This window comes from Anser cygnoides, chromosome 1 (genome assembly GCF_040182565.1).
Source record: "Anser cygnoides isolate HZ-2024a breed goose chromosome 1, Taihu_goose_T2T_genome, whole genome shotgun sequence".
NCBI lineage: Eukaryota > Metazoa > Chordata > Aves > Anseriformes > Anatidae > Anser > Anser cygnoides.
In genome coordinates, this window is record NC_089873.1 from 208568134 (window position 1) to 208593882 (window position 25749).

General features: G+C 42.7%; 1 protein-coding gene across 1 annotated transcript in view; it reads left to right on the forward strand.

Annotated features, from left to right (window-relative positions):
* The window catches only part of INTS4 (integrator complex subunit 4), a 33638-nt gene that overhangs the window by 5686 nt on the left and 2203 nt on the right, over window positions 1–25749 (forward strand). Inside the window, exons 6-22 of the mRNA XM_048055179.2 lie at window positions 642–692; window positions 1751–1839; window positions 2105–2225; window positions 2780–2851; window positions 3692–3866; window positions 6589–6794; window positions 8724–8866; window positions 9914–10029; window positions 11288–11421; window positions 12190–12347; window positions 15148–15241; window positions 17441–17521; window positions 19410–19540; window positions 20494–20553; window positions 23226–23385; window positions 23768–23911; window positions 24123–24243. Of these exons, the coding sequence (XP_047911136.1) occupies window positions 642–692; window positions 1751–1839; window positions 2105–2225; window positions 2780–2851; window positions 3692–3866; window positions 6589–6794; window positions 8724–8866; window positions 9914–10029; window positions 11288–11421; window positions 12190–12347; window positions 15148–15241; window positions 17441–17521; window positions 19410–19540; window positions 20494–20553; window positions 23226–23385; window positions 23768–23911; window positions 24123–24243 (2056 nt within the window). The remainder of the gene's footprint in view (window positions 1–641; window positions 693–1750; window positions 1840–2104; window positions 2226–2779; window positions 2852–3691; window positions 3867–6588; window positions 6795–8723; window positions 8867–9913; window positions 10030–11287; window positions 11422–12189; window positions 12348–15147; window positions 15242–17440; window positions 17522–19409; window positions 19541–20493; window positions 20554–23225; window positions 23386–23767; window positions 23912–24122; window positions 24244–25749) is intronic.

The following is a 25749-nucleotide window of genomic DNA, read 5'->3' on the forward strand; positions in this document are numbered from 1 at the left end:
AAGATCCTGAATGGATTCAGGGTCACCCTACCTCTTGTAGGGTTTTTGATCACGGTTTTCGTTGCTACTGTGTTTTTTATCATTTTATTTCTGTATTTTACACTGTGTCACCAACATGTTGTATTTTGAAGTGAATACAGAAAAGCAACTGTTTCCTTTGTTGTTGACTGTTTTCAATACTGCTGTTCTTGTTTGTCAGATTTATTGTATTACTTTGTTCCAAATGGAGACAAACAAGGTTTAGTATGATAGTTTTTTGTTGTTCGTCTGGTTGGGTAGTTGAAGATTTATAGGGCATGAAAATTCACTGGCAATGCTACTTTTGGGTCCATGTTTCAGGTAGTGGATGAAACTGAATAACACTAAGCAATTGTTTGAAGTTTGGGAGACTGAACAGACAGTATATTTATATAAACGGTATTTTCCTAAGCAGTCAAAGTATAAGTGGTTGTGACATTTAAAAGTTTATACTGAAGTCAAGATTTGTATTTAAAATACTTGTCGGGACCAAGAGCATGAAATATCTTAATTATAGCAGCAACCAACAAATACAAGCAACTAATTTTACTCAAAGTAGGAAGAGTGATGAGAAATGACACTTAAAACTATAGTTATTTCTCTTTCTTTTTCTTCCCCTGCAGCTTCAGCTTCACGAAAGAGGATTAAAATTACAGCAGGCTATTTACGGTCAGGTAAAACCTCGTATTCATTTGCATTTATTTTATAGTTGTTTGTCCATCTTGCTTTTTTAGATTCTATGACGGTGTGCTTTGAGAGGTGAAAGTCAATGAACAGAGGTGGGGTATTTCACATGCAGATTGCCTGTATTCTTTGTTGCCCTATGGCAGTGGAAATAAACTGTTTTGCATCTTTTTGATCTCAAATGCACTAAATTATGTGCGTTGATTGGAATATACTGTTTACTGGGGGGAGATAACCATAGGAAGAGCAAGGTATTGCATAATTACTGCTGTCATCTTGCCATCTCGAAGTGTTAAACCCTTGCATATTGGAGAATACATGTAATACCTGGGCTTGTTACAGAATCACAGAGTGGTTTGGGGTGGAAGGGACCTTAAAGCCCACCCAGTTCCACTCCCCCTGCCATGGGCAGGGACACCTCCCACCAGACCAGGTTGCTCAAAGCCCCATCCAGCCTGACCTGGAACGCCTCCAGGGATGGGGCACCCGCAGCTTCTCTGGGCAGCCTGTGCCAGTGCCTCACCACCCTCTGAGGGAATAGTTTCTCCCTTACATCTAATCTAAACTGATGCTCTTTTAGTTTAAAGCCCTTACTCCTTGTCCTGTCCCTACACACCCTTGTAAAATGTCTCTCCCCATTTTTTTTATAAGCCCCTTTAAACGATGGAAGGCTGCAATAAGCACCCCCCAGAGCCTTCTCTTCTCCAGGCTAAACAACCCCGGCTCTTTCAGCCTTTCTTTGCTCCAGCTCTCTGATCATCTTCGTGGCCTCCTGTGGGCCTGCTCGTGTTATTTCAGTAGGGTTGCAGAGCTCAGTCCTAGGAAAGATTCATGCTGTGTGCTTCCCACACAGTGCAGGCATATCTGGAGCACACTGCGTGTGCCTAACAGACTTTATTAGGACTTACCTACCTGAGAAAACTTGGAAATATGGGGGATGAGAAGAGAAGACTGATTTTATCCTCATTTATAATCTGTCTGGACTGATTTATGGTGAGGGTCATAAATCTGTGGGAAACGGTATATTGGGTTGCAAATCTTCTTTCAGGCCTGCAAGCTGTTGGCAGACGATTATGAGCAAGTGCGCAGTGCTGCAGTTCAGCTAATTTGGGTCCTCAGTCAACTTTATCCTGAAAGGTACGTGCTGTGTACAAAGTGACTCAAAATGGAGGCACGGTAATATCCTAATCTTGGCAGTTTTGTGCCAGGAAGTGTCAGGAGCAGCTGTTAAAAATTGATGCGTTCAAAATGCTGACACCTGATGAGAAGGCACTGATCCAGATGACGTTTTGCTTCCTGATATTTATTGTACGTCCACGGGAATTCAGTTCAGTTGTTTTTTGTTTTATGTCACGCTGCGTGACATCGGATCAGCAAGCTGAGTTACGTTTCTCTATTCTAGCATTGTCCCAATTCCTTCGTCTAACGAAGAAATTCGCTTGGTTGATGATGCATTTGGAAAAATCTGTCATATGGTTAGCGATGGCTCCTGGGTTGTTAGAGTGCAAGCTGCGAAATTACTGGTACGGTGCATTCTTTTCTTCTCTATGCGAAAGTAGTTCTTGTTATCTTACTTTTCTTTTTCCATCTACTTGAAAAGAAATGGGAAGAAATTCAATAACTGCTTAGATAAATTCATACCAAAATTCTGAGAAGGAAAAAAGAGAGGCTGAGTGCTTGGTGTTGAGTTTGTTTTTTCTCAGCTGAGCTCTGCAATGATTCTTTCCTTGAGGTTAGACAGCTGGGTATCCAATAAAAAAGCAAGTACTTGGAATAATTTCCCCTTCTACTTCCCCAGCACATGCAAACAACTGAACTCAAGAAAGACCAGATTAAATTCAGTGGGAAAATAAGCTGTTCTGCTCGTGTTAAGCAAACTCTTCTGGACTCTGACATGCAGCAGTGTCAAGCACTGGATAAAACTGTTAGAAAGAAAAGAAACAATTCGACCCTGTGTTGGGATGTATCAGGAAATTGTATGGTGAAATTGAGAAGAATTACTTCCTTTTGATATATTTTTTTTACTTACTCCCTTTCTTACTCCCTTTTGATATATTTTTTTTTTCCTGTCCTTTAGGGTTCCATGCAACAAGTCAGCTCTCATTTCTTGGAGCAGACCCTTGACAAGAAGCTCATGTCGGATTTGAGGGTATGTAAATGCTTGTGTGTGTGGTTTTTTTTCACTGTGCACTAAAATCGCACAACACCTGTTAACGTTGAGCGTGTTTGTTTTGCGTGTCCTTGCCTCAGGGCCGCTGAGAGTTAATTGATGACGGCAGGTTTTCTTTTAGATTGAAGTCAGCAAAGCAATTGCCAGTTTTAGATTTCATTAGCTGAGCCGCGTAATAAACAGCTCTAGGCTATTCAGGTTTCGCAGATGAGAGGTAAACACTTGTGTTCTTCTGACAGCTGTTTGGCTAAAAGCTCCGTTTTGTACAGAAAGATTGCATCCTGATTTTGCGAGCAGGCTTACGGCAGCATCCTGCAAGATCTGACTGGTAGTCAGAGACGTTTCAAGAGCGATGAGCATCTGGAGACTGGAACCTTTGAGCCCTATGAGCAAAAAAAACCACTTTTCAGTAAAATTTCTTCCTTAAGTAACTTGCTCAAGGTATTATGTTCCATTTCTCTTGCCTACAAGACAATAATGAATCCAGAGCTGTGGTATCATCTGTTTTTGTAGGTTGGATATTGGATACTTGACTAGACGGGCCTTTGCTCTAACACAGTTTGGTGAAGATAAGTATTTAAGAATGTGTTAATTAGAATATATTAATTATTATCCTTTCCCAGCATCAGAAGTACAAAGAATTACTGGCAATTAGAAATATTTGTAGAGGAGAAGGTATTAGTAGCTTTTCTCAGCATTTGCATGACTATGTCAGTGTCTAAACCCCAAGATACATCTGTTTTTGAATTAAAAAATAATATTTTGTTGAGTCATCTTTAAAGTTTACCGTGGTTGTAACTGAAAAACCTGTTTGGACAGAGGAAGCGCACTGCGCATGAACGAGCCAAGGAACTTTACAGCTCTGGGGAGTTTTCAAGTGGCAGAAAATGGGGAGATGATGCTCCCAAAGAGGAAATCGATACAGGTGCTGTAAACTTGATCGAATCAGGAGCTTGTGGAGCCTTTGTTCATGGCCTGGAAGATGAGATGTATGGTAAGTGTCAACTTACGCAGGGACCGAGTTGCATAGGACATACAGGCTAATAATTCTAATGTATTAATTTATGAACAAAAAGATCACCTGGCTGGCATGTGTCTCCGTGCGTGAGGTTTTTTGTTTATTTTTTTTAACTAATTGCAGACTTCAAGGTATTGGATTTTTATTCCATTGGGATCCAGCAGTTGTTTCAAAGATACTAGTGGTGCACAGTATTTGGGGTAGAAATATTGAACTGAGTAGCCAAAAACAAACAGTTCCCTATAAACAGTAAAGTTTTAGTAAAGTATCTGGGAAGAAGTGGTTGCTTATGCTATTCAGAAACCCACTTTTTTTTTTTGTGACTTAAATTTAACAGTTGAATGTGTTCTAAACTGGCAACATAAGTTTACGTTGTTTGAAAATGGTGTTTTTCTCTGGAAGAAGGAAAATCAGATTTGCTGAGAGGCTTATAGAACTTGGTATTTAAATCAAGGCACTGCAAGAAACCTCGTCCAGGGAGTCCAGTAAGAACTCCTTGTCAACATTGCAGCTTCCATCCTCGCAAAGGTCAGAACTAGCGGAGACAAGCCCTCATATTCCTCAAAATATTTCAGAATCCTGCAGTTTCGATGAACAGAAGTTCTAATTTCTAACTGAAGTTTGTCCATGGCCAATTTATACTTCGTTCTTAGGCAGTGGTAGGTTTTGGATTAAATTGTTGCTGCTTCTCTCAGGGACTGACTTTCCTAATGAATTAATCGACAAATTTAATTTTGCAAGGGGCTAAGTCAGGCTAAGTTCCTTTTGGTCAACACTGGTGTTAAAAAAAAATATATAAATAAATAAAACTTTCCCCTTGGCCAGTTAGAATGAATACTCTTGAAAGTCGATGACTGGTTCTGGATGTTTTTGGGTGCGAGGATTTCAGGTGAGGTCTTGCTTATATCTTTAGCAATGTTATTTATAATTCTTTAACGGAAATACCTACGTTTTAAGATCATATTGATGTGTTCTAACATACCAGGGTCTCCCAGCCTTGCTGTGATGAACTGGAGGCCTTCATCTGGTCTGTTCTTTTAAAAAAGGATAAATTATGAGTATCAGATTGAAACATGGGCATTCTTGAGCTTTTAAACTTGGCTGTAGCATTGACTGTGCTGATGGCCTCAGGAAAGTCTGTGTGTTTTAGCCTTTCTAGCCCAGCTTTCCTGGGGATAAAGTGGAGATTTATATTTCAAAAGGCTGTTGAGAACGGCTGGTATTTGTACAAAACCATGAAAATGCTCAGCTCTGAACGTTATTCTGATTTTGATTCTAACACTGCTGCAAGGATGAAACTAAATTAGAAAGCAGAAAAGCTCTAACAAAAATATCTCTAGTTTATTAATCCACGACTCCTGCAAATAAAAGTGTGCTTCCCTAATAGCTAAACTCTCCCTGAAGCTCAAAAATGCAACTTTTTTTCCGACTAACGATGAAAATTTTCCACTGTCTCAATCCATTGGTCTGTGAAACTCGTTCTCCAGTTTGCTGAGTATTGGGATTGCTGGTAAAATGGAGAGATGTGGACTATGCACAGGGCTCTGAGTAGTGTGTGTGTCTTCTTCCACTGCAGCATTTTTAAATCCTGCTGAGCTATCTTCTTCCTGGCCCCCAGCACTGCTTAATTTCTTGAGTTCCATCTTTAACTTGAATCTAAATCAATGTGTCAGTTTATGAATGCAGTGTTGGCAAATGCGTGGTGGTGGTGGTTTTCCTTCCAACACCGTGGCCTTAATGACCACGGAGACTCGTAGCCGTGACAAAGGCTTTGTCACAGAAGAAGCAGAGGTCTTGCTGCGTTTGCGTTTTTCTGCTCAATCAGAATAATCAGGAATCAAGAATGTGCTTTAAGAACAATAGGCCTGAAAGCTACACGCAAGTTTAAGTAAATGCTTTCAAGACGAACTAATTTGAATGAAAAATAGAAGTGTGCTTAAAACAATAATGTTTGCAAGACATCAGATTAATCTTCATTTTTATGATGCCAGCACATAAATGTTATGGAAGTTAGCAAGAATGGCTGTAGGGAAGAGAAGCTCGTCTCCGCATAAGCTTGTTATATTTGGTTACCCTTAAAATTTTCTGTTCTACAGCATAAATATATTCTGAATACTTGTGGTTTTTTTTTCTTCTGCTTAAATTGAGTCATTTTAATAATTAGGTGGCTTTTTCTTTTTTTCCTTTCTTTTGAGGAAGTCGTGAAGCAGAGGAATTTCGTTCTGTTTACTGTTGAAACGCTGATCCTCTTGAGCTTTTCAGCAATTCGCAGCGTGCTACATGGCAAGCTAAAAACACAGTGAATGCTCTGAGCAATTAAAACGTCTGGAAGAATAAAGCAGGCGGAGTTTAATTATTGAAATTAGCTTGCTTAAGATACCAGGGTTATAGCTACACTTGCAAAACGTGCCATGAAATATTAATAGCTGGGCAGGAGACCTTCTTTCACCTGCAAGTCCCTTTGCAGGCACTTAAAGCAGCAGCACGAGCCGTAGTGGAGGTGAGGCTTTTGATTTGAAGGCTTTCCTGTGAAAAGGTCCCCAGTGTCATGGGTCCCTGCTCAGTCTCTGTCATCCTCAGTGTTTCCTTAGCAACTCCTGTCCTTAGCCCAGTCCTTGAACAATCCGAGGCCTGGCTGTTGCTCGCTGTATCCTTTTAAACAGCGCTAATGATTGAATCCTTCCCTTTCTTTCAACAGAGGTTCGCATTGCTGCGGTCGAGGCCCTCTGTATGCTGGCTCAGTCCTCGCCTTCGTTTGCGGAGAAATGTCTCGATTTTTTGGTTGACATGTTTAACGACGAGATCGAGGAGGTGAGGTTGCAGTCGATACACACGATGAGAAAAATCTCCAACAACATCACGCTCCGGGAAGACCAGCTGGATACTGTGTTAGCTGTTTTGGAGGTAAGAAGAACTTCTTAAGGAGGGGAAAAAACTGCTTTCCAGCTTTCTTTCAGGAGTTACAATAATTACATAATGCTGATCAACCCCTTCTGAGCTGAAACTGTGCACCTTTTTTGTTTCCCCGCATCGTCTTTAAACACTCCAAAGACTCCTACTGTCCAGTAAAGACTCCTAGTAGCCTGTGATCTCCAGTACAACAGAATATATATTTTTTAATAGGCGATACTCAGATAAAAGCTCTCTGCCATTGATAACTGTGCTGCTGCATCATGTGGGTTCCCTTCTGCCTCGTTTTCTGGACCAGCACTTCACAACGCTTTGTAGACAACAGCTTAATCTTTGCATTTCTTTTGTTCAGCCACTTTCCCTACACCTTCGCTCACCAAACAGAGCCAGGGCACCCACCTGAGATCTTTCTCTACTCTGGCAGCTGACTGTTAGCATGCTTTTGGATTAGTTTTGGCCTTTCCCAACCAGTGCTGTCCCAGTCAGCGCCCAGCTGCACGTGGTAGGGAGGTTTCTGCTTCTTTGGGGCAGTCTCCCAGCCTTGGGTGAGGATGAAAAGCCTTCATCTCTGTCTCTTTACCTGCTCTTCACATGACCCTGTGCAGCAGTGGCTGCCTTCAGTACTTTATCTTCAGTATCCTCCTGGATAAAGTACCAAAATAAAGGTTTTGGAAAAAAACAGCATTAACTTTGTTGCCTGAGTTATAGGGGCAGGGGTAACTTCCATTTTCCTTCAGCTGCTTTTACTTGATCTGAGTAACTCTCAGCTGCTCCTTGCTTTTCTCATCAGACTTCACATTCTGATTTTCATGGTGTTCTTGGTCTGATTTTCAGAGCTGTGTTCCTCTCTGTCCCTCTGTAGTCTTCTGCCTTGCTCGTCTCCATCCTGCTCTCCAAGTGGTCCGTGCAGCTCACCTGGTGTGTTTTATTTCCATGGTTATTTCATTACAGCCTTTAGAGTACATCATCTCTTCTAGTCATATCCTGCACCAAAATAAGGACCAGCTGAGCGCCCCCCGAGCTTTCCTCCTCTGGTCATTTGTGTGTGTTAGCTGTCACTTAAGAGCCTTTACAGGAGGACTGCTCTTCCTTCTTTTGTGTAAGACAGTGATGAATGTGCTGTTGATATTTAGCAAATTATAATTTAAGAAAAAAGGGAAAAAAAGAATCCACCACTGAAATGCAGCCAGTTCTTGTATCCTGTCAAATTTGTGCATTCTGTCCACCAATGCCACACAAATGCTGACAGCAAGGAAGTAGAATGTATTATGGAGCTGCAAGGTGTTTTTTGGCAGAAGGCGTGCAATTAATTATGCTGGAGTCCAGCCACGCTATTTCTAAAAATACTGCTTGAGGATTGCATGAGCTCCTCTCTACGATATCGCCTGAAACCCTCTGAAGGCTGGTGACTGGGGTAAAGGCTTGTGGAATCGGCCTTCAGCTGTTGCTAGGCTTCTCTGAAGAAGGTAAAACAATTTCCTGAGATAGGTGCCCAACAAAAATCTTTGAGTTCCCCAGCACGGTGAGTTTCTGTTAGTGACGTAGCGCCCTTAAGCACAGACACTTAAACCAAACGGTGGTTTCTGTTCTGTTTTTGAGGTCAGTGGTGAAAAAGATTAAATTCGTTCCATTAAATGAAACACGAGCGTAGATGAGACCAGCAGCAGACTGCAGCAGTCGCCTGGTCTGTCAGTTCGTCTCTGTTTTAGCTATATTAATTAAACACATGCTGTTTTGCAGATGCCCCTAGTGCTAAGGAACAGTTCCAAGGAACACGAACTGCTAAATTTAAACTAAGTATATGCACAGGTATGCCCCTCCCTGAGCACTCAAAGGTGGTGATGTTTGTTGTTGTTGTGTTTTAGGATTTTTGTTTAGGATTTGTTTAGGAGGTTGTTTTAGGATTCTTGCTTCTTGTCTTAGGATTCGTCAAGGGACATCCGGGAAGCTCTGCATGAGCTGTTGTGTTGCACCAATGTCTCGACTAAAGAAGGCATCCATCTTGCGCTGGTGGAACTTCTGAAAAACCTGACGAAGTATCCCACAGACAGAGAATCCATATGGAAGTGAGTGTGTTCAGCGTCCTCGCGTGTCTCCTTAGTTTCCTACTTTCTTAAAAATTGAGACGTTAGGCAAACGTTGAACTAGCCAAGAAGGTAACAGGTCTAAAATCCTGTTACTGGGTGAATCCTTGGAATGGCGGCTGTGCATACGTTGTATGTATTCACGACTGACATAGAGACTCCACATTTTTCTTGCTTTTCAATACTTCTGGTGGGAATCCAGAAGTGACGACCATGCTGGGGAAAAAAAAACCTTTATTACAAGCAGTCCCAGCATTCCCAGGGTTTCCAGAAAAGGTGTTTTCACCCTCCAGATTAAAAGTTACCTCCTCTGTGCAATTAATGCTTTGTGCTACGTTGAATAGCAATATTCTCCAGCAGCTGACTAGATCAGCTGTGACAAGTGGATTGGCTGCATGGCATTGTGCTGGTGGAGGGATTTCTTTCTGTCTGAGGAAAAATAATGAACACGTGTGGGTCTTTTTGGTTGCTTAATGGAAGTGACAAAGGAAGCGATGCTTCAGCACACATGGCTCGAGATGGGATTCTTGGTTATTATTGGAAAAACTGTTTTTTGTCTGCTTTTTCTTCTAGTGTACTCGTATATTGCTTTTGGAGTTTAGTGCGGTTTGGTTTTTTTGGTTGGTTGTTTTTTGTTTTGTTTGCTTAGTCTTTTACTTCCTCACTCTCCTAGCTTTTTTGAAGAAAAAACAATTAATATTTATTATTTTGTTATCGTTTAATGTGAAAGTTTCTCTTAGGTTGTATAGCTCCAGCTGTTAACTATCTCTTGGACAGTTTACTTATACTATTTTTATTTCTGCTTGTTTTTCCAAGCTGTCTTCTCAGTTTTCTTGGATTCTCTCAAGCTCTAATGCAAATCCTTAGCCTTGAAGAGACAAGGGTGCCGTGAGTTTGCACGTAGCCTTGAACAGGAGGATTTTTCTGGCTGCCTGACACCTCAAAGTGCCCCTACAATATAATAATGTTTTAAAATGCTGCGCTTTGCAATGTACATGTTTCCTAAGAAATATTTTAATCTGTTCACAGATGCTTGAAGTTCTTGGGCAGCCGGCATCCCACTTTGGTGCTTCCATTAGTCCCCGAGCTGCTGAGCACACATCCATTCTTTGACACTCCAGAACCGGACATGGATGACCCAGCCTGTATCTTTTTAACGAAACCAGATGATTTGTTTCACTGTAAAAGACTTCTTTGTGTTTTCCTGATGCTTGCATGTATTAAACCATTTCAGACTAGCGGACAATCCCGTGGCTATTTCTGAATCCCTTTGTCACTTTTATTACTGAGTTTTAATACTCAGCAAGTCATGGAATAACTTATCTGTAACCATCTTCATAAACACCAGTGTGGCATAGTTAGCCTATTTTAATGCTGTGATGAATGATCTGGTTATCAAACAATTTGTCAAGGTTTAGACTTTGTAGATGAGTCCTTTGATGTGAAAATACATGTTTAGCTTGCATTAGTTTGGAAAATGCTTTAGCCGAGTGGTTTTCCATGCGATGCAAGTTGCTCCAGCCTGTGAAGCTAGTCCTTATTTTTCTCACAATTCAGAGGCCGTTAGCTAGCAGATTAAATATCTTGTGAGGATTGAAAAAGGGCAGGGATCGGGTAGAGAAAAAGTTAAATCCTTAATCAGACAGTTAAGTAATAACTTGAGTCAATTTGTCGTAGGAGTTGAGGTTCCAAGGAACTCTGAGGGGTGAAAAGCCCTTACTTACCTCCGTGCACCTTCCTGCTCTGAACCAAGGACTGTTATTTGAGAGAATGTTCCGGATGTAAACTGCCACCGAATTTTATGGAGAAATGTTCTGTGAAGAAAGACTTGGGAGCCAGAAACAACAAGGTAGACCTGGATGGGACTCGTCCAGTGAGTAAACTGTTAGTTAAAAACAAAGGGTGTTTTCATTCGAAGTGCTTAGCAGATTTGAACGAAGGTGGCTGAATAGCTTCAGCTGAAAACTTGGAAAGGATTTGGGGCAAAGAGGAGGAACTGGTTCGTCAGGTTGAAGCCTTTATGCTTGGCAGCTCACGGATACAGAAGGTTTTCAGGAGTTGAGAAACGGGTTCAGGTCCCTTTTGTGAACTCCCCCTTACTGAGCCTGTTCTGCATTTCTGATCCCTGGCTGCTATCCTTCGAGCTGCCTCGGAGCCATCCCTCGCTGGCAGTAATATCCTTTCTCCGATGTGCCCCGTCCCGTAGTGTTTGCTCTTTGTACTTCATTTCTCTCTGCTCTGACAGCTGCCTCTCCGGGTTTTGCTCGGCATTCTTTGCCTGTAAAGAACTTCCTAAACAGTCTTCAGCAAAGAAAGGGCTGTTGAGTTGTTTTTAACTTGCCGTCCCCAAAGAGCTCTTCTGGTTGTTGTTGTTTATTTTTCTTTAACAATCCATTTCAATAGACATTGCTGTTCTGGTTCTGATTTTCAACGCTGCTAAGAGTTGCCCAACAATGCCAGCGCTGTTTTCGGATCACACATTCAGACACTATGCCTATCTTCGGGACAGTCTCTCTCATCTGGTCCCTCCGTTAAGAGTAAGTTGAATCACCAAGGTTTGTACTTCATTTTGTTTTGAATATTGTTGCTCTCTTCCGTGTCTGCCAGCCTGTAATACTTTGATTCTGAAATACTTTTTTTCCCCACAACACCAAGCAAGTGAATATTGAAATATATGTTAAGAGAGCCAAATATTAAATTGCTGCAATATGGATTTTGTAATATTTTGGGGGAGAATAAAGTTATTGCTCTCAAGTGAGGACAGCACATGCTCTGCTGGTTAGAAAAGAATGCTAGGAGGCAGGATCCCAAGAGCTTTCTGTAAAGCCTCCCCTATGGGGAAGGGAAGCTCAGCCTTTGTAGGTCTTGCAACATTTGGCTTATATCCTACCTAAACAGTTTGTTCAGGGATGTGTTCCTTGCTACTTTGAAGCAAGCTTTTCCTGCATGGAAGTACAGGTGGGATTGAAGCTGGTCCTAAATCTTGTTACAGTTCATAAACTGGATTGCAGGTTGTGTGGTCTTGGACTTTCCCTGACTTCACTGCCTCATAGTTAACAGCGGAGGAAGACGTTTCCCTCAAAGGCATGTTGATGTTTAATCTGAAGATCTCGAGCTACAAACGGATTATAAAACAGAGAGCGTTAACTAACAATTTACAGACTCGAAAGCCTTGGTATAAATTTTGAATCAGAGAAATAAATTGGAGCTCGCAGTTGGTAGCTGTTAAATTATGCAGCAGCATTTCGCAGTGCCGTTACTTGTGTTGGACTTCTCTTTACACGCACGTGTTTCTTTGTGCTTAGCTGCCGGGTAGAAAGCTGGTGTCCTCCCCTGTCTCTCCCAGCATTACACCACACGAAGATCCTTCCCAGCAGTTCTTGCACCAGAGCCTGGAGAGGGTTTACAACCTCCAGCACCTCGACCCGCAGGGCATACAGGAGCTGCTGGAATTTACCATTCGGTAAGGCTGCAAGCTGTCCTGCTTATCAGAAGATGAGTTAGAATCAGCAGCTTCTCTGAAGTAGCTGCTTTGTTTCTGAATGTCAACGTTTTACTTTGCCCTTTGGCATTTAGCCTGAGCCTCCTTCTCGAGAGCACTTTGGCCAAACAGAATTCGTGGGATGTTTAAAATAAAACCGATGATCTTGGCTCTGCTGCACTGAAAAATCAGTGAGAGTTTTAGGTGGACATCTTTTCAGGGTATGGTAAGAGTTGGATAAGGGTACTACATCTTGCACCGTTCATTTATGATAATTTTATTTTTTTATTTTTATTTTATACTTTGTTTTTATGGATGACAGCATAGTGTGTCATTCTTAGCTCTCTGTCCCTGTATGTGTGCCTCACTTTAATGAGATTATTTGTGATGTATGTGCACAGCGTGTTTTTTTAGTTTGTTTGTGGGGTTTTTCCCTTCGGTCTTCCAATTTCCAGTTCTATGGGAGAGGACCTGCTTCTGTTGCTCTGTTGGGATCTTATCACCAGTCCCCCTTATAAAGGACTTTGTCATTCTTCATCAGTTTGAAATTCAGAGCGATTTTTTTTCTGGAAGAGACAATGTTATTGCATGCTGCTCTCTGTCTGTATAGATAAGGTTACAGTGTGGCTTCTGAACGTGGGTTTTATGCTGCCTTTCCCATTTCATCTCGGGACTGATTTGCACAAACAAAGCACTTGAAAAGGATCCTTTCAGTGTGATTTGGCTGCTTGGAAAGAGGACAAGAGTCTTATTTTTGAGAGTTAGAAAAACAGTCTAACGTGCTCTGCTTGGATTACGGAATTCCAAAAAGCTTTTTTTCCCCCAAAAAATATCTGCCTTTTCTGTATGTGTAGCTATAAATTGCTTTCACACCCACCTGCAGTGGAGAATAAACAGCGTGCTCCTCGCTGAAAACCTGACTGTGAAAGCTACGTGGCTTCTCCTTAGCTGTTTTGAAGCTGCAACGCGCAGCCTAAAACGCGGTCTCGGAGCATTTAGTGCAGTAAATGCTTTGAGCAGGTTATCTCTTGGCAAGGCATCCGAAATCTCAGCGGCACAATGAAACGCTGGGAGCCTCAGAGGCTGTGAATGGTTTCCATTTTGAGTCTAACAGTCGGGTCTGAGATGGCTGCACGCGTAGCTGATGTGCAGCAAAGGACGGTAATGTTTGGGAGCTGGTGGAAATCATTTGCTTGGCTTTTTTTCTACAGGGATATCACCACCCAGGAGCTGCGCTAAACCGACTAGTTGTTTTTTTTCCCCACCCTTAAGAGAAGGGAGGATTTAGGACGAAAACAAAAAGGTGCTGAAGGTTATTTTGCAGAGGGGAAGATTTTTTTGCTGCACTGACGATTTTGTTGCTGGGAAGAGGGGGATAGGAGAAACAGACAGCAGTGATCCTGTGGTGGAACGCGGCTCCCTCCTTATTGTCATCGGGGGAAGTAATGCAGACCTCATGGAGCTGGTGGCTGCTGGTGACTTGCATTTCTAACCACGCTCAAGCCTGACGCTCTACCCCCAGGCTTTGCAGCTGAGACTGCGCAGGCTTGTTAGTAATTTGGTCTTTGTGGTTTAGTTTCTCCATCTGTACAACAGGATTTTTTTTTTTGTCTCATAGGGACGTTGAAATCTGTTTAAGATTTCTAAGAAAATAGAATTAGTGGTGGTGGGAACCACACAGGACTGGAAAACGGAGTCTCTGAGTAGCTTGTAGCTGAAGGATGCCATCCTGCTCCATGTTAGTTCTCTCTTACCCCCTGGAAAAGGTGGAATCGAGTCACTGTGTGGGGCTGTCCCTGCGTTTAGGGAAGGCACAACCCCTCTGCTTGGGAAAGGTTTTCTTTTGGTGGCAGATCCAGAGAATCTCATGGATGTGGGGATGTGGTGGGGATGTGGTGCCAGCTGACACGCTTCAGGGTGTAGCAGAGCTGAAATTTCAGAATTGCATCGCACGTACAAAGATAAATATTCACCGAAAGAAAAGGGTTACATGAAGGGGGAAAAAACAACACATTTTTTGGTAATATAGTAAAAAATACGAAAGCAGAGTGACAATTTTAGCACACCTTTGGATCAAAGCAAAATGCAGAGAACAAAGATGTTAAATCCACGTTATCCAACTTATTTTTGGTTCTGTAACAAAAAATTAGTTTTGTTTTCTTAATGCATGTTTCAAAACATCCCTAAGAGCGGAGAACAGAAGCCTTTTCATGTTCCATTAACCATCGATTTTTTTTTCCGTCAGGATAAAAGTTACTTATAGAGCTGTTTGGTTTACAAGAAATAATTGTACCAGACCGCACGCAACAGCCAGTTGGGCAAATATCAGTACATCAGATTTGAGTTTGTTTTAAAAAGGCAGCTATATTTCAGAGCTGCCTGGTTACACGAGCCCAACGTGTTCCAAACAACCTTTCCCAGCCAACAGGAGTAGTTAGATTTCCCAGCGGCGTAACGCAAATGGGTCATTAGCTGCTGTAGAAAGCTGGAGCGTTTGAAGTTAAATCTGGAACTGCGCTGCCGGATGGTTCCCATCGGGCCGCGGAGTAATGCGGGCTGACAGACTTACTGCTGCCACTGTCAGCCTCCTGGAAAAACGGAGATGCCAAGTCCCAAGGTGCAAACTGGTTTGTAGTGCGTGTTTTCCTACTGCTTCTGCTGCCCGTTCTCAGGGTAAGAGAAAACAAGATGCAGGAATAGCTGGCTGCTGCATTCCGTGTGCATTTACATTAGCCTCCTGCTGTCTCAACGCTTTTATTTTCTTCTTTTTCTCTTGCTTCAGTGATCTTCAGAGGCTTGGGGAGCTGCAGTCCGAACTGGCAGGGATGGCAGACTTCACCGCGACTTACCTTCAGTGTCAGCTGCTCCTCATCAAGGTTTGACTTCAGCTGGCTTTCCTGGGCTGCTCTTCAAAATGCCCCCAATTTACGGCAGTGGTGAACTTCATGAATTTCGATTTTAGTGCTGAAAACTGATCTATGATGAAAACTCGTACTCGGTGGATTTCTGATATCCCTGCTTCCCTTCTGTGGCAAATAATTTAGGTGGTAACTTTGCAAATGACACGCCATTGCAGCTCTCTGCTGTTGCACGTACAACTTCTGTTGGTTCGTATGCATTTTGCCAGCGAAGAGCTTGTTTTCTAACAGAAATCACAGTGGGCACAACCACTCTGCAGCCTTTTACGTTAAGAGAGTTAGCTTTTCTCTGCTAGCGACCACTGGAATGCTTTTTGCTAAACTGCTGCTGAAAGTGGAGTTTTTCTAGACTCTTTTGTAGACAGCTTTTTTGGCACCAATGCCAAAGGAATTCTTGAGGCTTGAATGAGCAAAATATCAGTCGTGCTTGACCATGCTGAAATGATCTATCCATTTGGTATTAGCAGATGAAGTGGTTGTTTTGACACCACGGCAGCAACCCTTTTTGAAGTCAGCTTGCTATAAACAGGAACTCCGTTTCTGGCTTTGCTTCTCAAGCTTTAAGCTGACAGCAGTGTGTGTGAGTTCCTTTAAGCCTTCAAACATAACCTGTACATGTGGAAAGACCGCAAACAAGTTTCCAGAAGGGATGCAGTAAGAGCTTTTGTTACGTAAAACCAAGAAGGAATTTCAGTGTCTTCTCTAAATACGTAGCTGCTGCTTGGAATACAGCAGCCCTCAGCTCCTTGGAATACGTTTATAACCCAAAGAAGACGTTGCAGATGAGTGGTGTTACAATTCCCTTCATAGCTAATCAAGGCCAGGCCGGTTGGGGCTCTGGGCAGGCTGATCTCGTGGAACATGTCCCTGCCTGTGACAGGGGGTTGGAACTAGGTGATCTTTAAGGTCGCTTCCAACCCAAACCATTCTGTGTAATTCCGAGCTCCTCCCAAAGCAGAATGTGCAGAGGACCAGCATTTGGAAATGGCCTTGGTGCCTTTCTCCAGGGGTTAACTGGAGTGAGCCAACCTGCAGCACTTTGTCTGGAAGAAGCAGGTAAACACTGCCCAAGCCATTCACTCCTTGAGCTGCAGAAGAAACAGTCAGTGTCTCAGTGATGGAGAGGAATAAGCAATGTGGCTGAAATTAAAACTAACTTGTAATATCATACAATTAGGCATTTTGATATGTCAGAGAGAACCCTAATGTCAGAGCAGCCCTTTTCAGTAGATTTCTTTCCAATTGTGTCTTTCCCCACCAGAACAGAAACTGCTGGAGGGGGGAAAAAAGCATTTTCATTTCCCAGCCACTCAAATGCCCAAAACTCCCAGACTCTGAAAGGCTCTACGTGCTCTGCCCTTTGAGGGAATCCCATTTTTTTAAATGGGTTTCTGGGGCCAGCCTAGGTGAAAGATACAGTGTGTAGGTTCTTGAGCTTTGGCTACAGCCACTTTTATGTGTACTTGTATCTGAGGTCAGGCAGCTTTTAAAAAAAAAAAAAAAAAAGGCAGAGATATAAATCATCCACTAAAACCTTCTTAATTGTTTTTTAACATAAACCAAAAAGCAAATAGGGTTTCTATAGTGCCAATACCAGTAGCTGTGTTACGCTCAGTAACTCCGGGATCTTTTTGGGCAAATGGGAGGTGGAAACTGTCAACAGTAAGGCTCAGAAATATGACTGCGTGGGTGTGTTTCTGGGGACAGTTATTGTTTCCACTTTTTGCCTGCAATCTGAGAATGCCCAGCTCTTAGTTTCAAGGAGGTGATAATGCAGTGGGTTATTGTTTCTCTAATAAGCGGCTGCATTCTGCCTAAAGTTCTCCTTAAAAAGTACTGAGGAGTTTGCAGCTTAGCCAGCCTCTCATTCACAGCGTTGTTAATATTATTCTCAACTCCAGTTTCTTATTTTATAGCTCTGTAGGTGTCTGGGTGCGCTTACATAGAAGTACGTATTTTGGAGGCTTCAGTTCCCTGTATCGTGCTTAAAAGCAAAAAGAAACCTTTGCCCTGCTCTTTCAAACAACCTGTTGGTGTATAGCCAAGAAACAGGGCACGTTCCCTGTTCCCAAGCCCGTTTCATCTAGCACAGGGTTGTAATGCTTAGGCTAAACTGGATATTTATTTATGATCTATTTTCGTGGTTTCCTTCTGTAGGCCTTGCAGGAGAAGCTGTGGAACATGGCAGCCCCTCTGTACCTGAAACAGAATGCGTTAGCGTCTGCTGCAGCCAAACAGGTGAGGTTGAAGCAGCTGGGGCTGTCCTCAGATCCAGGGATCCAGGTCTGGAGGCAGGTCCTCAGATCCAGGCTTCCTTGGCCATGCAACGATAACGCGTTTCTGACCTTCTGCTGTAGTCTGTGCAAGTAAATCTTAGCTCCCCAAAGCGGAGCAGTTTCTGTCATCTTCAAAAGATCAAACCAGGTGGTGATTGAGGGAGATTTATGACCACTGGAAAAAGGCAAACATCACACACGTCTTCCTGAATAGTAAGAAAGACTGGAGAACCGTGGGCTGCTCGGTCTCCGGGGAAGGCTATGGTGCAGGTCCTCTTAGAAGCCATTTCTGAACAAATGAATGTAATTGGGAACAGCCAGAATGCATTTCCCAAGGGTGGACTATGCCTGACCAACTTTATTGCCCTCTCTATGATGAGGGCACTGGTGCTGTGGACGTGGGGAGAACAGTGGATGCTGTACAGCCTGACTTTGCCAAACCCTTTGACAGAGCCTCCCTCGTTTCCTTTTCCTCAAAACGGCAAAATTCTGGCTGATAAATGGGTGATGCTGTGGGTGGAAAATGGGCTGGACCGCCTGGCTCAAAGTGGAGAGGTGGGATGAGAGGGACTTCATCGTGTTCAGCACGGGAATCCTGGCGTGTAACAAGCTGAATTAAGGAAGGGCAATTGCGTCCTGAGCATGAGTGTAGCCAGCAGGTCTGGGAAGCGATCCTCCTCCGCTTGGTGTGGAGGGGTGTTGTGCTTCGGGCTCCCCACTGCAAGGAAGGTGCTGACGAGGTGGCGTGAGGGGAGCAGAGGGGCCGGAGCACGTTCCTTGCGAGGAGAGGCTGAGGGAATTGGGCTCGGTCAGCGGGAAGAACAAAAGGCTTCAGGATTGACTGACTGCTGACCACTGCCTCATCCAAGGGTATGGATCAGGCAGAGACAGGCTCTTCTGAGCTGTGCTGCTCCAGGACAAGAAATATTGGGCTGGAGTTGGCATATGAGAAGTTACAAGGTAGAAAACATTGCCATGAGTGTGGTTTAATATTACAACAGGTTTCCCAGAGAGATGAGGGGGAATCTCCGTCTCTGGAAGTGTTCGCAGAACACATGGCCCTGAGTAATTGGATCTAATTAGATGCGCTCTGAGCACGCGACTGGGCTCTGTGACCTCCAGGGGTCCCACCCAACCTAAATTATTAGTATTTTGTGTCGTTTGACGATCTGATCCTGGAAAAAAACAAAACAAAAAATAAAGCTAAGTTCTTCTATCTTAAGGGACAAAATAAGCTATTAAATAATCCGGAAACAAATCTAAGGTAAAAGCAAGTTCATGGATCTGCTGGGAAGTTAGGCTGACATTTTGAGTCTCCAGTTAATTAAAATGTATTAAGAGGCAGCTACTGCTGTGCATCAAAACCTCCTGCGCTGTTGACAGTTGTCCCCAGGGACAAGTAGAAACAAAAGCCGATCAGCTTCTTAAATCTTCTCTTAATTGAACTGTCGTTCTTGGGCGCCCTTCTTAGTAGCGTGTGGACCCCCAGGGAAGCTTTTCCTATTGTGATTGTGAATGTAGATCACTTCCCGTCAGTGCAAGGTGAGGGAATCTCATTAAATAACTTGTAAGTTGTTGCTTCTGTACAGTTTTACTGAGCTCAGTGGTATTCATTCCAGCACTTCTCTTGTCTACTTAAGCCCATCTATTCAGCAGATACAGTACTGTAATAAGTAAAACTCTGCGATGCGCTAAGCTTTTAACTGTCTAAAATAACCCAGAAGGACACTTATTTTGGATTCATATGTTGCTGAGCATGAGGGAGAAGTACCAGAATCTTGGGATCACGCCTGGGCAACAAAAATTTAACAGTCTGCTGCCTTGTTACCCCCCTGGTGTCCGTCTGACAGATCTTGGAAGAAACTTACAAGATGGAGTTCATGTACAGCGGTGTGGAAAGCAAGCAAGTGGTCATTATTCACCACATGAGACTGCAGGCGAAGGCGTTACAGCTCATAGTGACTGCGCGCACCGCTAGAGGGTAAGGACGGTGAAAAGACCTTCTCAGGGTTACCTGGAAGCTTTGTATCCTCAAACTTTGTCTCGCAGAGTGCCGAGGCTAAGTTATACGCACAGAACATCGTGGCTTACCAATAACCAGTTGCAGAATGAAGAACCTTGTGTCTTTGGTGTAGCCATGTAACAACACGGTGCTAAATCAGATGACAAAATTATTAGGAAGACGTGTTTTGGAAGATGAACTCTCTCAGTTACAAACATAAAGGAACATAAATAGGTTAAAAATCATTACGTAGGTTAAAAACATTGTCGAGAGTGTCTTAGAATTGAAACTTGGGGCATATTTAAATAAGGAAAAATCACATATTGAAGACTGCAAATAGCCACACTGCTTTGAGCTTAAATCATCATAAAAGAATTGTCTTTTTGACTGATTTACAGCCAACATTTGTGGGACAGACCAAATTCATAGCTTAGATAACAGAAGAGGCTCTATGCGGTTCATTTTGGCTGCCCACGTGAAAAAAGTTACATTTGGGTTTAAGTGGCTCTAGAATTAGAACTTCATCTGGTAGAATTAGAGGAAGATGGTTTAAATCCTTTTTTTCCTTATTTTGTTTTGAATCTGTTGCTATCAATTTACTGTGTTGCCATAGAGGTCCGTGATATATTTGCCTCTTAACCTCTTTTATAGGTGGAAAGTTAATATTTTCTAGCCATGGGCTTGGGAACTTAGTGTCTTACGCAAACACAAAGGATTTTTTGTGGAGGGGGCTGTGGATGTGGGCAGGAAAATGGCAGCTGATGTTTTTTTTCTTTCTCCTGTGGATAATATGTTTCTGGCCTCAGAATTGTCTTTAAAATCTTACAGTTTTAAGGGGCTTGAACTGGATTTCAAAACACCTAAATGCTTATGACCACAGAGCCAGTTTTCTTTATTCAAAAATAAAGTGAGGAATGTTATCTTCGTTACAGAGTGGAACCCCTTTTTGGGATGTGTGAGAAGTTCCTGCAGGAAGTAGATTCCTTTCAGAGGTGAGAAACTCCATCGCTTCTTCACTTTGTATTTTAAAACTGAAGTCGGTGCAAAATGTTCTTAAGGCTGGTGACAATTCTTCTATATGTAACTTGGTCTAGAATGTGCCAAACTTGTCTTTCGTAAGTACGTAAAACTAAAATAAAACTAAATAAATTCATAGGCATATAATGGGGAAATTCTGCCCTGAATATAGGATACTTGTTTTCCCTTTTGCTCACTGAAACTGCGTGTCAGGCTCTGAAAGAGGCTGTGTTACAAAATCTCCACCTCTTCAGCAGGATGCTAGGACTAGCAGTTCTGTACTGAAGGCCCTTTCAGATCTCATTGTTCGGAGTTTGTGTGGGATTTTTCTGTAGCTGGAGCAGTTTTCGCATCTTTGCAAAGCATTTGGAGGTGCTTTGTGATCCCCTCATTCACTTCACAGCTTGTGCATTTGCTTGATGATTGCCATCAAATTACCTGGAACCACGGAAGCTCATTATCATCGGGGAATATTCCGTCCATTTTTGATCTCTTCGCATCTCCCTTCCCCTGTTGCCCTCCTACATTAGGGCATGCTGTCATGAGGTAATGATAAAGCAAGAAGTAAACTCCATTCTAAACACCGAATCAGGAGTATGACAAAAGGGGAATTTCTCTTTTCCTCATGCCAAATTTCCAACTGCTAAGTTAGGAAGTGAACAATCTACGTGCTCAACATGGGGATCATCTTGCCCAGGTGCAGACATTTGCATTGTGGACCACTGCTTATTTGTTTTTTGCTCTGTTTTTGCACTGTAAAGATTGGTGCTTACTCATCTTACCCTCCTTTGGAGGTCTAAAATGGGTCAGATTAGTGATGCACGGGTTTTTCCTTGGAGTCAGAAGGGAATTAGCTAGACCAGAGACAGGTATCCAGAGTTGACCAAGCAGGATTCCATCTCTAGTTCTTAATTAAATTCCTGCTTACTCATTGTTTATGTTTGACAATTGTCTGACAGAAGGGAGTTGGACCTATTCCATCACGATTAGCTTATTTGGTAGCCAGTGTACACAACTCTTCGCTTCCTTCCTATCGTTTCCTCACGCTAGATCTTGGGATCAGCAAAACTGAATCACTTTTTCTTAGGAATGCAACTCCTACAGGCAGTGACGAATTCCACAAAAGGCAGTCTGAATAGTAACAGATCTTGTCAGTTAGCTGTAAGGTCACCTAGAAAATGCCTGTACTTGTAAAAAAAACCCCGTGTCTAGGTTGTGCAGCCTCAGCCTGCCAGATTTGAGCTGCATCACATGACAGAGTAGGTGAAATTTGCTGTCTGCGTAGTGGTAGTCATAGGAGAGAGCACATATTCCTGCTTAGCTCTCTTTGCATGTACAAAGGAGAGTGTGATTTTTTTTTTTTCTCCATCCTTGCCAAGCCATGAGCTGGTGATAGAGGCTTCCGTTTAGGGATTTTGAACTCCTGTCGAACATCATCAGGATCTTGAAGAAAATCTCACTTCCAGGGCTTTAGGGCCTGAAGCTGATTTTTGTACAAGTCCAGAATTCCTGCCCAGGCTTAGCTGTAGGTGAAAATACAGCACAGCGCAGGACTTCTCAAGCGGAGAGGAGAGCCCCTTGATCAAGAGGCTGTTCACCTACAGAAACAGTGCCTTTTATTTTATATTTTCACCAAATCGCACAAAGCGTTTACTAGGCTTACAAAATAATCCTGCTAAATGTGGCAGGAATGTTGCTGACAGTAACAAATAAGCCCCCAGGGAGTCAGTTTAACAAAGCCTTTTCTGCATGTGGGGATGTATGGTGGTAGACCAATTTTGCTTCTATACGAAGAACAAGAAATACCAAATTCTCTTCTTGTGAGCGGCTCTTGTCCCAAGTTATGGAATGAATTCTCTTCTTTGTTCTTGACCTCTAAACTAGCATATTTTTTTCCTACTGATCCTAGCTTACTATTAAAATTTTACTACACAAATATAACAATTAATACTCTTACTGGTAGACCAAAGCCGTTTTGGAAACTTTGCTGCAGCAGAAGGTCAGACAATTCATGTGTTGGGCGCGTGGTTATGTTAGATCCTCTAATGAGTCAGCTACTTAGTGAGCCACATGAAAGTGCACAACGTAATGAGGCACATGCACGTCTTCCCCAAGATGTACCAACCTCCAGAGTTTACAAAGCAACTGTAAGAGGAGTGGCACTTCCGTCCAACTGGGTTTCTTTCTCGAGACACTGAGATTGAACGCAGAATGCTGGAATTGCCTGTAATTTCTTTTAATTAGCACTCTTACTGTCAAAATAGCATTAGAGCGGCACGTGCAGTCTTGCGTGGACACATCCTTACAGCAGCTGGTTCTCATGACTGTGCTGTTGACGGGCGCTTCGACATTTCTAGCTCCTTCTGTGCAAATCTAGATTCAAATCCAGATTCCTTTGCCTGCTAGGCTCTGTACTGATGGAGGACTTAAGAAATGAGTCCTGTGTAAACATTGATGTCATCAACTTGAACACAAGGTATGGTCCCAACAGAAGTAGCCAAAATTATTTTATGTATGAGATGTGCATCAGAAGTAGAATCTCAGTTTCTCATTCTGTCATTGTAACTAAATATAAAGATTAACCAGCTTGTCTGAAGATAACAAGACCGTTAAATGTTGTCGTTTTTTTTCATCAATCTTAATACAGGTGTTTCATCTCTGAGCTCCCGCGTATGCAAGGCAGTTTTGTAGATAAATTGCTGGACTTGATGCCCAGACTTGTGACATCCAAGCCGTCAGAAGTGGTCAAGATTCTTCAAACAACGCTGCGACAAAGTACCTTCCTCCACCTTCCTCTTCCAGAGCGGGTCAGTTTAATGCAGGGAATTAAAATGCCAATAGCCTTGCAGGCTGTCTTTAGCTTCCAAATAGTTCCTAATAGCCCATGAAGCTTTTATCACAGAATCACAGTATATTCCAAGCTGGAAGGGAGCCACAAGAGCATTTAGTCCAACTCCTTTATTATTGGAGTGTTATTTCATATTATAGGTGTTATTTCGTCACTTTCTTCTCTTTACCTGGCATCTCTGAGACTATTGCTAAAAGTCGAGAAGATTTAATAATTCCTGGCAGTATCAAAAATGATCCCAAGTTCACGCACAATTTCTCTGTTAAGAACAGTAATGATGATCGCTTTCCTTTTTTTTCCCCCCCCTCCCTTATTTTTGGCAACCATTTTGCCTCTTACAGCTCTACAGAGCTAGCGCGAATATCATTGAGCCGACCGGTGAATCCGATAACCCTCTGCGGTTTACGTCAGGGTTGGTAGTGGCGCTGGACGTCGACGCAACTCTGGAGCACGTGCAGGATCCCCAAGGAACCGTTAAAGTTCAGGTAAGCAGTCGCTTCACACAACTGCAAACAAGATTGTGTCTTAGGGGTAGTTTGCATAAGGATGCCAATACATCTAAATTGCAAATAATTGTGTGTTTTATTAGTAACAGCGTTAGTAACTTCTGAATTTGAAAGCACCAAACTAATGCGTCTTGTACAAATCTAGTTGCCATTCAGTTTGGTTTTTTACCTCTTTTTTTTTTTCCTATAGGTATTGTATCCGGATGGACAAGCGCAGTTAATCCATCCTAAACCCGCTGACTTTCGAAATCCTGGTCCTGGAAGGCACAGACTGATAACTCAGGTTTACCTCTCGCATACAGCATGGACAGGTAACATTGCCAGAACAAGTTCACGTGGTTGCGTTGCTGCATGTTTCCGAGATGGGAGTGTCTCTTTCTTGCTCCTAGTCTCCTGCACATCCACAGTCTTGGTGCTTTGAGGATCGTGGAGCCTACAGGTGTCACTGACGCTACCCTTAGCATCGCTCAGGTTTCTGTTCTTACAGCCTCTGAGCAGCTGCATCTCCCTGGTTGACAGGGCGTTGATCTCTGGAGATAACTGGAGTCTGCGCATGCAGTCTGCCAGCACTGGGAGCCTTTAACTGGAGCTCGTGTTCAACGCAAGGTCACCCGTTTCTGTGCAGAGCAAGATTTAGTTGTAGGAGTCAGGCCTGCATCCTCATTTAAAGGTGGTAAACTGATTGACTGGGAGTCGTCGTTTTAGATCTGACAGGTATTTGAGCACGGCAGAGAACCTTTGGATCTGTGTGTACTTAACAATATAATTTCACTGCTAATTAAACTTTTACCCTTTTAATGCCCTAAAAAAAAAAACCTCACTCTACTCTGAAATATGCAACCCTGACGTTCATATTCAGTCATAGTTGGCATTCATGCTTCCCTGTGAAAGTGCTTCAGTAATTGGCTTGTGGGATTCAAGCAACAAAAGCAAAGAATATTTTTTGGCAGCTCCCTTTTTCCTGTTTCCTTTTAAACCCTTCACATTTATTCAAATGTGGGATTTTTTTTTCTGAGCAGTTTATTTTCTGTTAACAGGATTTGGTGATCTGTATTTTTTAATGAAGGGGTTTTTTTTCTTTTTAGTGTCCTCTTCCGCTTACTCCATTTTATATAGCACCTCCACGGTGTATTTGTTCATTCTGCTTATCTTCGTTTTGATTTGGAGAAGAAAAAATGGTATTGTTCCTGCAGCTGGAAGTATCTGGGTTTAAAGGTTGATCCTGTACCAGAAGGAGCTGAATTGGGTCCTTATTTCTGCTTTTGCAGTGTTCTCTGGAAGAGCATTTTATCCCCAAGGGATTCTGCTCTGGTGTCTCCCCTAGCCAGTATTTTAGTTAATATCATTGACATTGGCACTTAGGCATACAAAATGTGGAGTGGACATCCAGCTGGGACGGATTGAGAGAACAGGATCAGAATTCAAAGCAATTGACAAAATTACCTGAATTTATGAAAAATAAATTCATTAAGACCAGTAAAAAGTGTGTGCTCAGGAAGGAGGATGTCCAAATACAAAACGGGGTTTAAGTCTTGTATATTAGAAGCAACAGCAGTGGCTGTGAGCTACGAATTGAAGGGGAGCTGACAGTGTGACAAAAGGATGGATCTTAGGGTGGTGTTAGCTGAATTGTGGTATAACTGTGGAAAAAAGGTTATTTTTTGTGCTCCATCTGGTGCCGATGAGGTCTCAGCTAGAGTGCCACTGCAGCGCTGGGCCTCTCATCTCTAAATTACATAGTTGTCCGTAGGTTTCGGTAATGTGCTCGGTAAGAAAAACCTACGAGAATAATGTTTTTCAGCCTAGAAGGGAAAATT